Source organism: Brassica napus, chromosome C8, assembly GCF_020379485.1.
Source record: "Brassica napus cultivar Da-Ae chromosome C8, Da-Ae, whole genome shotgun sequence".
Classification (NCBI taxonomy): Eukaryota; Viridiplantae; Streptophyta; class Magnoliopsida; order Brassicales; family Brassicaceae; genus Brassica; species Brassica napus.
In genome coordinates, this window is record NC_063451.1 from 35,292,872 (window position 1) to 35,306,231 (window position 13,360).

At 31.3% G+C, this 13,360-nt stretch overlaps 1 protein-coding gene across 1 annotated transcript; it reads right to left on the reverse strand.

Annotated features, from left to right (window-relative positions):
- Nucleotides 1-5,265: 5,265 nt before the first annotated feature.
- LOC106364847 (macrophage migration inhibitory factor homolog) lies at nucleotides 5,266-8,777 on the reverse strand. Its single transcript, XM_048764549.1, has 3 exons — nucleotides 6,422-8,777; nucleotides 5,535-5,699; nucleotides 5,266-5,406 (listed from the first exon to the last, which is right to left on the reverse strand). Exons 1-3 carry the CDS (start codon nucleotides 6,530-6,532, stop codon nucleotides 5,323-5,325), a joined length of 360 nt encoding a protein of 119 aa, XP_048620506.1. The 5' UTR covers nucleotides 6,533-8,777; the 3' UTR covers nucleotides 5,266-5,322.
- Nucleotides 8,778-13,360: the final 4,583 nt, after the last annotated feature.

Sequence of the window (13,360 nt, forward strand, 5' to 3'; positions counted from 1 at the left end):
CACCATGGTTTTGTCCCACTGGGTTTTCCTGGTAAGGTTTTAATGAGGCAACATCGTAAGCGTATTACAATCCCTGTATGGTTATGACATCTAAGGGAGAGTGTTATAAATCATATTGTGGATGTCCAAAACCAGCTCGGTTCATAACCGACCCAATGCTAGAGAGAGAGAGACTCGGCCGTGAGGAGAGAGAGAGAGAGAATCAGCATCTTGTCTTTTCTTTATTAGATTATGATTTGTACTCTTTCCATATTTGTATTTTATTTTTTTAGTCTTTCCAATATTCTATGACGGTATAATTCTCTATATATAAAGAGCTCCTTATGTTTATGAATAATATAGAAACATAGATTTTATTGTCTAGTTTCACAACACGCATGCATATTTAACCAAAAGAAAAGTTAAAGCAGACACAATCAAAGCAACGTCTAATCTACATCATTTTTCTAGTGATTTTTAGACTGACACAATTTACACTTCATTCACATTCAAAAACCATTAACCAAATCATTACGGATGGGATTATTTTTCCACATTACCAAGGAAGAAACTAGTTAGGCCATCTACTACCAAACTGAAAACACTATTTCAACGTAATTTTTACATTAAAACATTTTCAACCCAACTGCAAAAATTACACTAGTTTAGTGCCACATTATAATTTCACATCAAATTTGGTGTGATACCATTCACCATACTAAAACACCATTCACTCTACTAAAACACTATTCACTTATTTTATTAATAAAATATACAATTAAATAAATGACAAATAAAAAGTTAAATACATATAATATTATAAAATAACTTTTAGTGTGAAATTTAGTGTTGTGGTTGGAAAAAAATATTTTTTTAGTGTTGAAACTACACCAAAATAGTTTGGTTTTGTGGTTAGAAATGTTCTTAGCAAATAAAATGTAAAATGCGATGTTTGTAATTTTATTTTTTGCAAATAAGATTTAGGGCTAGACGGTTCGGCTGAGTTTTCAGGTTTTAAAGTTCAGTCTTATAAGTCTTATTTGGATATTATGTTAATACAAATCGGGTTTGGTTAATAATATTTTGGGTTCACATATAATTTGTAATTTTTGCCAATATTCATTTTGTAACCATATTAATTTCGAGTTCAAGTTATCTCGGTTTGGGTTCAAATATTTTTGGATAACATATGAAATAAATATGAATTGAATATTTAGTAAATGTTAGAAATTTTATGCATATGTATTTAAGTATATATAACTAACTAAAACTTATATAAATATAATTTCATGAAAATAAGATATTTCATTTAATTTACCTTTTAATAAAACTTATTTTTGTCATTTTCTTCATTGAATTCTATTTTTATGACAAAAACTTAAAATTGTCTATCCTAGAAAACTTAAGGGTTGGGGTTTTGAGGATAGAGTTTCAAATTTTTTTAAAAAAATTTAAAATTTTCAAAACAAAAAAGAGGCTATTTTGATCATTTTCCTTATTGTGAGCTATTTTTGTGACAAAAACATAAAAATGGTTAATTGAGATAATTTCCCTATTATAATTTATAAAATATTTGATAAAGGATTAAATTATTTTTTATTTATTAATTAGTGTTGTAATTTAATTATGAATATGAATTATGTATATATATAAATATTAAAGAAGTGTTATTTCTTGTTCTAAAAATAAGAAAATAATTAATATTCATTTATACTATTATTTAATATTAATTAAGAATTTTAGTTATTTAAAAATGAAGATTTAAAAGAATACATATTTATATTTTAATTAAAAAGATATTTAAATATGTTATTAAAATACAATCCTAAAAAGATACTTAATAATGTCTTTTAAGATGTCTTATTTTGAAAATATTTAAATAATGTGTTAAATTAGAGTATATATTTAATAACTAAGTTTGTTGTATGCAAAATAATAAAAAGTTAAATAATTGTAATGGTCCAACTATAACTTTTTGTAAGTATATTTTTAGTGTTTTTGTTTTAATAGTATAGATATTTATCTTTACATATTATATCAAAATATATATGAAACTGAGTATTTGAGATATTTAGTTGATCTCAAATACTTATTTGGAATACTAATTCAGAACTTAGGATTGAATTTTTCGGGCTATTCGAACTTTCATATTTTTAAAATCATTCGTTCGAATTTGATTAATAACACTTTGGTTTTGAATATGTTTTATACCATCCTACATGATCTATTGAAGTATTTTTACATTTCAAGTCAGATAAATATTTATATATTTTTGGCTCAGGTTTGGTTTGGATCTTGTGTTCTGATTTTTTTGCCAATGCTTAATAAGTTTGGTTACTCCATAGTATATACATATAGGTAATGTTCTTTTTCACAAACTCAGTAATCGAGTAAGGACGCTTAATGACTTCGGCATACAAAGAAGTGAATTTTGTGGATGCAGAGAAAGTTAAGAGATTTTGGTTGCAACTGCATCCAAGAACATTATTAACATGTTACAAGATATTACTTCAATTTTTTTTTAATGCGTGTCATATATGATGTCACACTGTTGGATTAGGCTTTATAGGATTTATGATGTTTAATATTTTTTGTTAGCTTAATTGGCTAATAATATATATATATATATATATACATATATAATTAATTAATTAATTAATGGTGTGATTTTTTGCTTGAGTTAGAATAAAATTAAGAGAGATAGTTTTACTCTCAGTTACTCTATTTTCACCCATCACATAAAAATAGTAACTCCATCTTATTCTAAGTAAGATTTTCACTTTTTATGTGACCCACTAGAGTAATAAAGTGAAAATTTTACAGTAATAAAGAGAACAATAAATTAGAGTAATATAAACATTTTGTTTATTTGTACATTTTTATAAGAGGTTCAACTTCAAACAGAAGAAAAACAGTTTTACACCCAAACAAGAAAATACATTAAAAATTGAAATAAAATGGTGTAACTACTTTCTTTATTTTTTAGAGTAACAAGTTAAAAAAATTATCTCTTAGATTTACTTTAGCTTAACCAAACAATCACACTTTTAAAAGTTAAACCTAAAGTAAAATTTTCATAAATAAATAAAATATTTATAATTATTCATTTTATTCTCATTTACTCTAGTTTCTTTTTTTTATCATTCCATACTTTCTATCGCTCTATATTATTTCACTTTATTACTCTACAGTAACAACCCTTAATATTTATGACCCTGTTTGTTTTTATATTGCAACGATCTGCGACTGCAGCCTATGATTAGTCGTTGGTCGTAAGTTGTTGTAGGACTAATAGCACGATCAGGTTGCGTCGCAATCGCAGGTTCTTGTTCATTTGTTGTTGCACGACTGATTGTGCGACCAATCGCAAGTCATTTTAAGTCGGTAAAACATTAGTGACTAAATTGCGATGCAAGTGAAAGAATTATGCAACAACGAAATGAACAACATTTGGTCGCAGTTGGAGGTCTCAATCGCAGGAATCTCCGAAAACAAAAATAATAACATTTGGTTGCAGCGTGGGCATTTTAACCCGGACCCGAACCGGAACCGACCTAAAAATACCCGACCCAGAACCGGACCAAAAATTTACAAGTACCTTTCGGGTCCAAATTTTTTTCGCCCGAAAGAACCGGAACCGAAAAGAAACCGACCCGAATAGACCCGCACCCGAAAAAACCCGACCCGAATAGACCCAACCCGATAAGAACCGATTTGTACCCGACTTAAAAACATTTATATCTAAAACTATGATTTTTCTGTGTTCTATTTTATATATATTATTTTATGATTTAGTTGAAATATCTTTTGTTAACAACATTTAACATTTTTAAAGTAATATAAAGCTTTAAAATGTAAAATTTAGAGTTTTAAAATGTTTTATTTTAATTATTAATAGTTTCATTTAAGTTGTTTTGTAAAATTTTAGATATATATGACAAATATTCAACTAAATTTGATGGAATTGGGTATATCATGTCCTTTTCACCTCCTAAATACCCGAACCCGACCCGGACCCGATATGGACCAGAAAAATTACGAGTATTTTATGGTTATTTTAATTATAGACCCGAACCGACCCGGACCCGAGAAAAACCGACCCGAACCCGAACCGAAAATTTCTAAGTACCTATTGAATCTAAATATTTAGGACCCGAAAAAATCCGGACCCGAAAGGAACCAGTTCGAATCCGACCCGAAGACCCGAACGCACAGGCCTATGGTTGCTGGTCGCAGTCGCAGATTGCTGTGCCTTGCAAACAAATATTTATATGTTTCTGATATTCTTTCACTGTAATAAATGCGTATAATACTAAAAATTGAGGATCTCATTAATAGTGGTGATCACTGATCATCGATTTCACTCGCAGGTAAATAAGAGTGACTTATCTTTTTTCTGGGAACTTCTTAGAGACGTATGAAGATTTTTTTTTTAAATTAGGCGCCTGCATATCTTGTTTTCAGAGTTGTGATGATTTTGTTAATCTTTTTTTCTTGGATGTTAATCCATACAATAGCTTGTACCGCTAAGTGCTTTCACGGTGTCACCAATAAATCAACATTCATTTGTTCCATATCCCAAATGATATAAGCTGCAATCGCACCTAATGGATTTGGTTTCTAGTTGATTCTTGTAGTTTTCTTCTTGTTTTTTTAGAATTAGTTTTCTTCATCTTGTATAAGAGTGACTTATCATTAGTGTCGGTGTATAACGATACCATCATTCCAATGATTCCATAGTGTGCATCTTGAAATCTCATATCTTGCTATCTTCTGGATTCTTTTGCTTGATCCCACTGTGAAGATACCACTCTACTGTGGTCCATATCAACAACGTGTGTACCAATTGGTCCCAATCAAAAAGAGAAATATACAACTTGTGATTTTTTTTGCCTTTTTCTTTTGAGAAATGTTTTGTCGTCTATAGTTCCATTCATCTGTGTTCTTATGTAAAATAAACGATTATAAACAGGAAACTTCAAGATTCCAAATTTTGTTCACAATCTTCAAAATGGAGACTAGTTCTCTAATAAACAATTGTTAAGAGTAATTATATACAAGAAAATGAAATTATGACCGAGTCCAAATACTCAGTCAGACTCTCGGATTAGGACATCTCTCGAGTCTCGATCGGTATGTTTTCTTTCAAGTTGTATACAAAGATTATGTGGTCAAGATTTCGAATGATGATATAATTGTTTAATAATCAGCTTGTATAAGATCAAATAAAACAAATAAAGATAAGAAAAGATATATTGATGATGTGTATGTGGTCGTTAACTCGAATAATACCAACCAATGATTTAATTTTTTTGTTTGATGACCAATAAACAGATAATAAAACTATAGCTTAGAAGGAAGAGGCAAAGCTTGCATATCAAAAACTTTTAAGATAAAATGAGTAGGATTAATAGAAAGGGAAATTAGCTCAATATACTAAAAGAAGTGGAATACCGTAGAAAGGGAGGGAAATAGTTATAATGGAGGGGAAAAATGAGGAAAAATAGGGTATGGAGCTAAATATAGGAAACATGGTGGATAGGGAGTACAAATACTCTAATAGAAAAATGAGAGTGTAGAATAGAACCAACGGTTGCGATAAGCTGTCTCTTAACTTGTTTAGTGATGCCTCCCATAGACACAATCTCTGCATATGCAGCTGCTTCTTTGTTCCCACCGAACACTATCTCTATTGATCCCTTCAGCACCACCATCACCAACTGCAATAAACACATTTGTGTTTAATAGACATACAATTTGAAAAGATTTCTTATCTCCTAAACACAAAAAAATATCATTGTTGTGAGGGAAAAATTCTTGGCCATGCTATTGTTCTTTGGGTTTCGATAGGCACCACAATTCACATGATAGGCAAGCCAGATCTAGTCATTAACATTTCAATTATTATACATATAAAACTATAAAAATGATGATGTTGACTCTGTTTTTTAATGAAAATAATTATCTCTTTGCCAAGATGCCAATTTAAGCGAACCTAGTAAACAATGCTTTGTCATTGCATCCAAATGAAATTAATAAACTATCATTTATAGCATTTAGAAATATTCAAGCGAAATATAAAGTTCTACAAGAGCGTCAAATATCTTTCCCAGTGCCTTCTCTTTTATATATTAAAAAAAAAACTTTTCATTTATACAATATATTAATGGGAGAAAATAAGTAACTGAGTGTGTATTTAGAGAAAGGAGAATATTAAGAGATGTAATAGACATTGTACAAATTTTAATTGGTGTGCAAAACTATAAAATGAAGAGACATAATCGAGCTCATCGAAATTAAGACAATATGCATCAGATGAGTTTAAACAAAATGCGTCTTCTGGTCCAAAACTTAAAGGAGTTGTATTTTTTTTGTTGTAAAAAAAAACTTAAAGGAATTGTTCTAAAGGGAAGAAGAATCATACGCAAAGAGAGGTTCTTACATTCTGAGGCCGTCCGACGATGGAAGCGACGGCTTTCGTGACTTCCAAGTAGAACGGATCGGTGTCAACGCCCTCCATATTCACGTTTGTAGTAATGTAAAGACAAGGCATTTTGTCACAGTCGACAGTAACGCCCGTTTCTTGATGCCGTTAAGTTATTTTCAAGAATCTAAAGAAACACAAAAGGAAGAACGAGGTCGTCTCCATCCCCACTTCATTTTTTCCTCTAAAATGGAGTAAAAGTGAATAAGGAGTAATGAATGCTTCAACCCAACTTCATATCTCATTTCATAATGAAATTTACTCCATAAATAGAGTAATCTATTTTTTTGTTTGTTAATAGAGTGGTAAATAGAGTAGGGTTGGAGCAATTTTACTTCATTTTCATTTTTACTCTATTTTGGAGGAAAAAATGAAGTTTTACATTGGAGATGCTCTTAAGCGAGGATTGTATTTATTGGGGTTGAAGTTGGAGATGGGTAAGAGAAGTATCTCACATGGCAATAAATAGAGAAGTAAACAAATGAAGAAAAAAAAATATCGTCTCCAAATTAATTGAAGTGTCTAATAAGAAATTATTGGATTGTATTATTTAAAAATGCCTTTGATGTGAACAATATGAGAAATAATACATTGACAACTTGATGTGTGAATAAACCAATTACCACAGCTACGACGTCGCCTTCTAAGAAAATTGGTTTCAGACCCAAATTGGACCCATAAAAAAAACAGGTCCCTTAATATTTTAAAGGAAAATTATAGGATTAACGTTAATATGGGGAATCAATTGTTGTTATATAGTGTTTTCTGGCCTCCTTAAGTGGAAACTTTTTTTTTTGACATCAAAAGTGGAAACTTTTATGAAATGTTGAACGATTAGTCAGATTTAATATATTCTTTTCAGATCTTGGCTATTTACATCCATGTGGTGCGAATGAACCACCGCTTATACATCTTAAGATATTCGATTTTGTTGGGCTTTTACACTATCATTTAGAGATGTGAAAACGGATCAAAGCTTGTATGTCTAATGTCTATCTCAAACCATTTTGTCATGTATAAATGTATAGAAAAATGAATTACCAGATATGGCGAGAAAGAGGTTTAATGATGAATCTCCTTGGTGGGGAAATACGTACTTTGAATAGCTTAGCTGCCCATCCAAACCTCTTTATTTCCAAAATAATATTCACATCGATATAAAAAATCATATACGAAAACACAACTTACTAAATGAGCGATAGTTTAGAGAGGTTTTTAAGAGTGAAAGTAGAAACATAAAAATTACCTTAATAATTTAATATTTTATAATATTTATAAAAATTTAAAGTAATTAAATTAGCCTATAAATCAACTCATGCAAAACGTTGGCTATTTTGTGGAGTAAATCCGCTCATATTTCACGTGCAGTCCGATCAGTATAAGAGAGTAAGCCAATGGACCACGATTATGTGTTACCTAGAAAATTTATGGAAATCGTTAGGTATATATGGTTACTTATTTGTTCAGTTTACGATGTGATTTCACATGTTTATTTCACGTTTTGGAATGAGTTTGCGTTTGAACCTATATCATCAGTTATTTCATTGATGTACTTAACTCAGGTATATGTTTTTGACAATTAGTGGTCCACCATGATAGCGATACAATGTAGTCTCAAAAATCATATACAAGCGAAATATCCCATACTTCATTTACATATGCTTGTTATATGTGAACTCATTTAATATTTTACTAACCAAACTGGAGATTCCATAGCAACGTGAACAAATAAGACTGTTGATTACGAGCACCGCATGCAATATTGTCCGTCTTTGTATTTTGAGTATGGGATATATGCGTTAATCATGAACATGCTGAATACTATTCTTTTGGTTGTGAAACCATTTTCACCGATTGAAAATAATTTGTCGCAAAAAATATTTAAAATTGTCTTTTCAAAATCCATCCATAAAGCATCATCTTTCTAATATTGGTGGAATACATTTTAGTATTTTACTAAATAAAAGTTTAACGAATGCATAATTTTGTACATTTCTCGTAATATTCACCAGTTAAAATGGAAAAAAGAGCATCATTTCGTTTCATATCATTCTATGATTGAAAAAAATAATTTTTCTGAAAAATCACTAAACATCCCTTATATATTAAAAGAGAAGCATTACAACATTTGAGGCATGGCACTTGTCATTACGGAAATGATTCTTAGAATCCTTAGAAAAAACAAGTTGGTCCATCTAAGTATAAAATATAACTTTCATTAATCTAACCATAAAATCAATTATTAATGTAAGAAATTTATTCTCCGTTCTTTCCTCAAACAAATGCTACAAAATTACCTAATGTGATTAGAATATATATGGTAATTAATGATTTTGAATAATAAAAATTTGCTAACAATTTATATACCCTCTATCATTTTTGCTTAATTTTTTATTATTAAAATAAATTACACAATTACATTAACCATATAATACAAATTTAATTAGATTTTTTCGTATATGTTGTATTTTAATTTTTTTAAACGAGTATAAATTATTAAAACAGTCAAAAGTCTCACATAAACATTTGTGATCAATGGTTTTATTTTTTGTTATAATAAAATACAAATGATCATAAAACGATATGAGTAAGAAATATTATTTGATAGGTGTTTATATAAATATATATATAGTTTATATCGTTTAAGTCAAACTACATACCATATAAAATACATACTTATTTTTTTTTTTTGCATTGAAAAAACATTGAGAACTTAATCTTTTAATTTTGAAACTTTCATTGAAAATTTTAAACTATTATAAATTACAAAAAAATATTAAACATCTCACATTAATATAGTTTATCAATAGTTTACAATTTTGTTACAAAAAGATGAAAATAATCATAAAACCATATTGAAAATATGTTATATATCTATGTTAATATCATTTAAATTTAATTATATACCATATACAATATATAAAATTGATTGTTTTGATTTAATTACTATAAAATGATCGTAAATAAATTAGAGTGATCGTTTGATTTATATGTGCGCGACTGCGCACCAATTTAATTAATTATATACTGAATAGTTACTGACTTTTCAGTTATTCAATATATATATATATTATTTTAATATTTTAATATTTCATAATATTCAGAAAATAAAATAAAATAAGCAATAATACATAAATATAGTTTATATATAAATTGTTTATCCCGCGCAAGGCACGTATCTTAACCTAGTGAAAAAGTAATGTTATTTCAATTTTATTAACTTCCATTAATAGATATTTATTTTTATCACATATATTCTTTTTACTACATGCATACATTTATACAAAAACAGAATAGGAGAAATAATGGATGTTCAGTTCAAATCTACTTACTGTTAATTCCCACTATATATCTTAAGTTCGGCACAAAGTGAGTATTAATATATAGGGATATATTATATACATTACATTCATACAAGGACAATGTGGATGTATCGGGAAAAGGTGTGTATTGCTTTTACAATTAGTATCTTCTATAGATTGGGTTTTAATGTTGTACTAGAATTTTCGCTTTCTTTATCGGTAATCTGCTCAAATTTTATATATGTATGGAAGCTAAAGAATTTCACTAAACTTTGAAGGATCTCAACTAAACTTACGAGTATGTATGTTTAGATTTTGGGCATGTTCTTGTGTGTTGTTTAAACTTCACCTTTTTAACTCTTCATGAGGATTAACATATTACATATTAGTTGAAATGGTGAGCATAATAGGTCCAACTTATGATGGACCGATTGATGACAATTTGCTGAGATTTTTCATATGGGACGATTGGTGAACGATATAAGGCCTTGTGTGACTCCAGCACATGTGATGCTGATAGCTAGAGCCATTGAGTACGTGGTTTACTCTATAGGTCTAGTTTAAACCAAGACTATGTGGTCTAGTGTTGTCTCTTCGAGTATGTACTGCACTCTTCGGTAGGTCAAAATAAGAAACCGAGTCCCAACATATATATACATATATAATATAACACATATATATCATCATACATTATTGTACAAATATTATACGCAATAACATGATCATGGTATCCTTGAGTCCATAATATTCCCAGATCTCAATATTCTACTCTTTGTGATTGGCATGTATCTTTAACTCATATTCAAGTGATCTTGTAGTGGCAGTCATACCGACATCCCATCCAGGTTTCCAAATTTAATTAACTAAACCCAAATGACTAAACCCCTTACTTTTTTTTTTAATCACAAGACATTGGGTTCTTCCTCAAACCCAAAGCCTCTTTGTTAACCTATTATTCAAATCTTAAATTTTAATGTCACTGGACTTACGTCCAACGTTTCAGATGTCTTTGTTTCACTAACTTCGTTTCTTACCCGTATTTCTAAACCAAATCCATCTGTCCAGAACGCATGAATCATGAGATTCTATGAAAACCCTTTTAATTTATCATTTACATATTTCACTTCTTTGTTCAATTTTTTAGATTCTTAACGAGTTTTTTCCGGCTAGGGGTGCATGAAGGAACGTGATTAGAAGATAGAGGTGATGGTCGAAGGAAAGAAGGAAAAAAAACAACAAGTAGTATTGACTTTTCTTGTATATTTTTCTTTATCAAAATGCTTATCCCTACACTATATTTACGAACTGATTTTGCCACATGTCCTTTTTACAATCAATTTCACAAAACAAATATGACATGGCTACTGAAATTGATGACATCTCTTATAGCTTAATATGACATGGACAATTGTATTTAATGTTAATTTCACTACAAGAAAACAGAGGGATTCTGATGGCCGAAATCGTCGGAAATTCGTCGGAATCGGTCTATTCCGACGAATTTCCGACAAACCCGTCCGTCGGTATCGTTTCGTCGGAAAAAAAAAATTCGTCGGAATTTCGTCAGAAATTCCGACGACTTTCTGACGAATACCGAGAAACGTCATTCTGACGAACTTCCGACGATATTACGATGCGGCTACACGAGATCAGAGTTCATCGGAAAACTACAATTCCGACGAACGTGGTTCCTCGGTTTATTCCGACGAACTTTGGGCGTCGGAATTTACCGACGGACATCGGTCGTCGGAATATACCGACGAACCACGTTCGTCGGTATATTCCGACGGAAATGAGTTTGTCGGTAAATTCCGACGGATATATGTCCGTCGGTATATTCCGACGACCGTTGTCCGTCGGTATATACCCTTTTTTTTTTACAAATTAATTTTGCATTTTTATATATTTTTTGATATTAATAAATTTAAAAAATTGGAAATTTAAAACTAATAATATTATAAAATTTAAATTCATAAAAACCGAAATAGGAAAAAAACATTCATAAAGTTTAAAATTCATACAAACCGAAATAGAAAAAAAAAACATTCCGAAAGTTTTATAAAGCCGAAATAAACTAAGATGAACTCGAAGACATCAAACGATCTAGCTTCTGCATAATCTCGGTGTTGAACTTCTTCTGGGATGCCAACTCAGCAAGGATAGTGGCATTCTCCGAACGGATAGTGGCATTCTCCGAAAGGATAATGGTGTTCTGCTCCTCCAATGCCCTAATCCGTTCATCTTTGTCATGTAGCTCCTCGAGAATCATGGGATCGGCATACGGAGCTTGCGAAGAAGATGCCGGATACGAAGAAGCACGACGGGCCAACCCAACTAAACGGCCTCCTTTCCTTTTAGGAACCGCCTACAAAAATATTTAAAGTAAGTAAATATGGACAAGTAAGTAATCGACATTATAAAAAAAAATATATTAATAAAAAAAATTACCTTTTCAACCATCTCATTTATTTGCAATAGAGACAGGTTGGTTGAAGCTCCCGTGGAGTCGCCGTCATCAGAGAGAGGCTGAGATTGAGAAACTATCTCAGCTTCCACCAAATCAACTACACCTCTGATCACGGGGTCCTGAATTTGACCCGTCGTCTTGTTAGTGTGAGCCACCTTAATGAGTTGGAGACGATCAACGGGATTACCGTCATTTGCTTCGATCTAAAAAAACCGCCATTATTAGCCAAAAAATATATAAAATATTTATTTAAAAAATATAAAGATAAATAATAATAAAAAACTTACAAGTTCATCCTCCTTAGTAGACATGGAGCAAGCGCCGAGGTTGTGCACATACATACCTTTCCCGCCACGATCGCTCTTCCGGTTCCTGGAGTTCCTAGAAGACGTCTCTGCAGTGTCTTCCCTCTCCCAATGAGCTATCAACTGCTCCCACACCCCCCCGTTGATGAACCGTGGCTTCTTGTTCTTCTGCCAAACTGTCTTCCACGCGTTTATCTGCTTTGTGTAAGAGTCCATGGCCTTTTCGTTGAATTTCTTACGGACTGTTTCCGTAAGATCGGAGTGCCAGTTGAACTCTTGCTACAAAACAAACACAATTTAATAAGTAAATATATGTAAAAAAATGTAAAAACTTAAAAAAAATGAAGGGTTACTATACCGCAAACTGACGAAACCACAACTCTCGTTCGTCGGAAGGGATCACACTCCACTTTGGATATCCAAAACGGAGCATGGAGTACATCATCTGGTTGATGCTCCGGCTAATGCCATTTTTCGACTTGGTGAACCTTTAAAAAAAAATACAAGTTAGCAAGTTAATTAAAGCAAAAAATATAACGGTACAAATAAAAAAAAATACTAACCAAGTGCTATGGCCTCGTCGTGGGTTGAGTTGGAGAAACGGGAGATGCTCTCGACCTGGTTGTTGAACCAATAGATGAACCGGCATGACCCCCGGATCCTGTTGAGCAGCAGCGTGAGGGGCAGCGTGAGGGGCAGAGGGAGCTGGAGCGGGAATATATGCGGGAACCGAGTCATGAGACGATACCGATGCACGGGAACCGCTCACAGAACTACGTCGAAGACGGGCTGCGGGGCGGGCTTCATCCTCGGCCCCAAAAAA

Coding starts and splice junctions, on each gene's coding strand:
- LOC106364847 (XM_048764549.1), bottom strand. CDS start 6,532: ATGCCTTGTCTTTACATTACTACAAACGTGAATATGGAGGGCGTTGAC. Junction 5,700..6,421: donor TCGTCGGACGGCCTCAGAAT/GTAAGAACCTCT, acceptor TGTTTATTGCAG/TTGGTGATGGTGGTGCTGAA. Junction 5,407..5,534: donor ACTCTCATTTTTCTATTAGA/GTATTTGTACTC, acceptor TAGTATATTGAG/CTAATTTCCCTTTCTATTAA.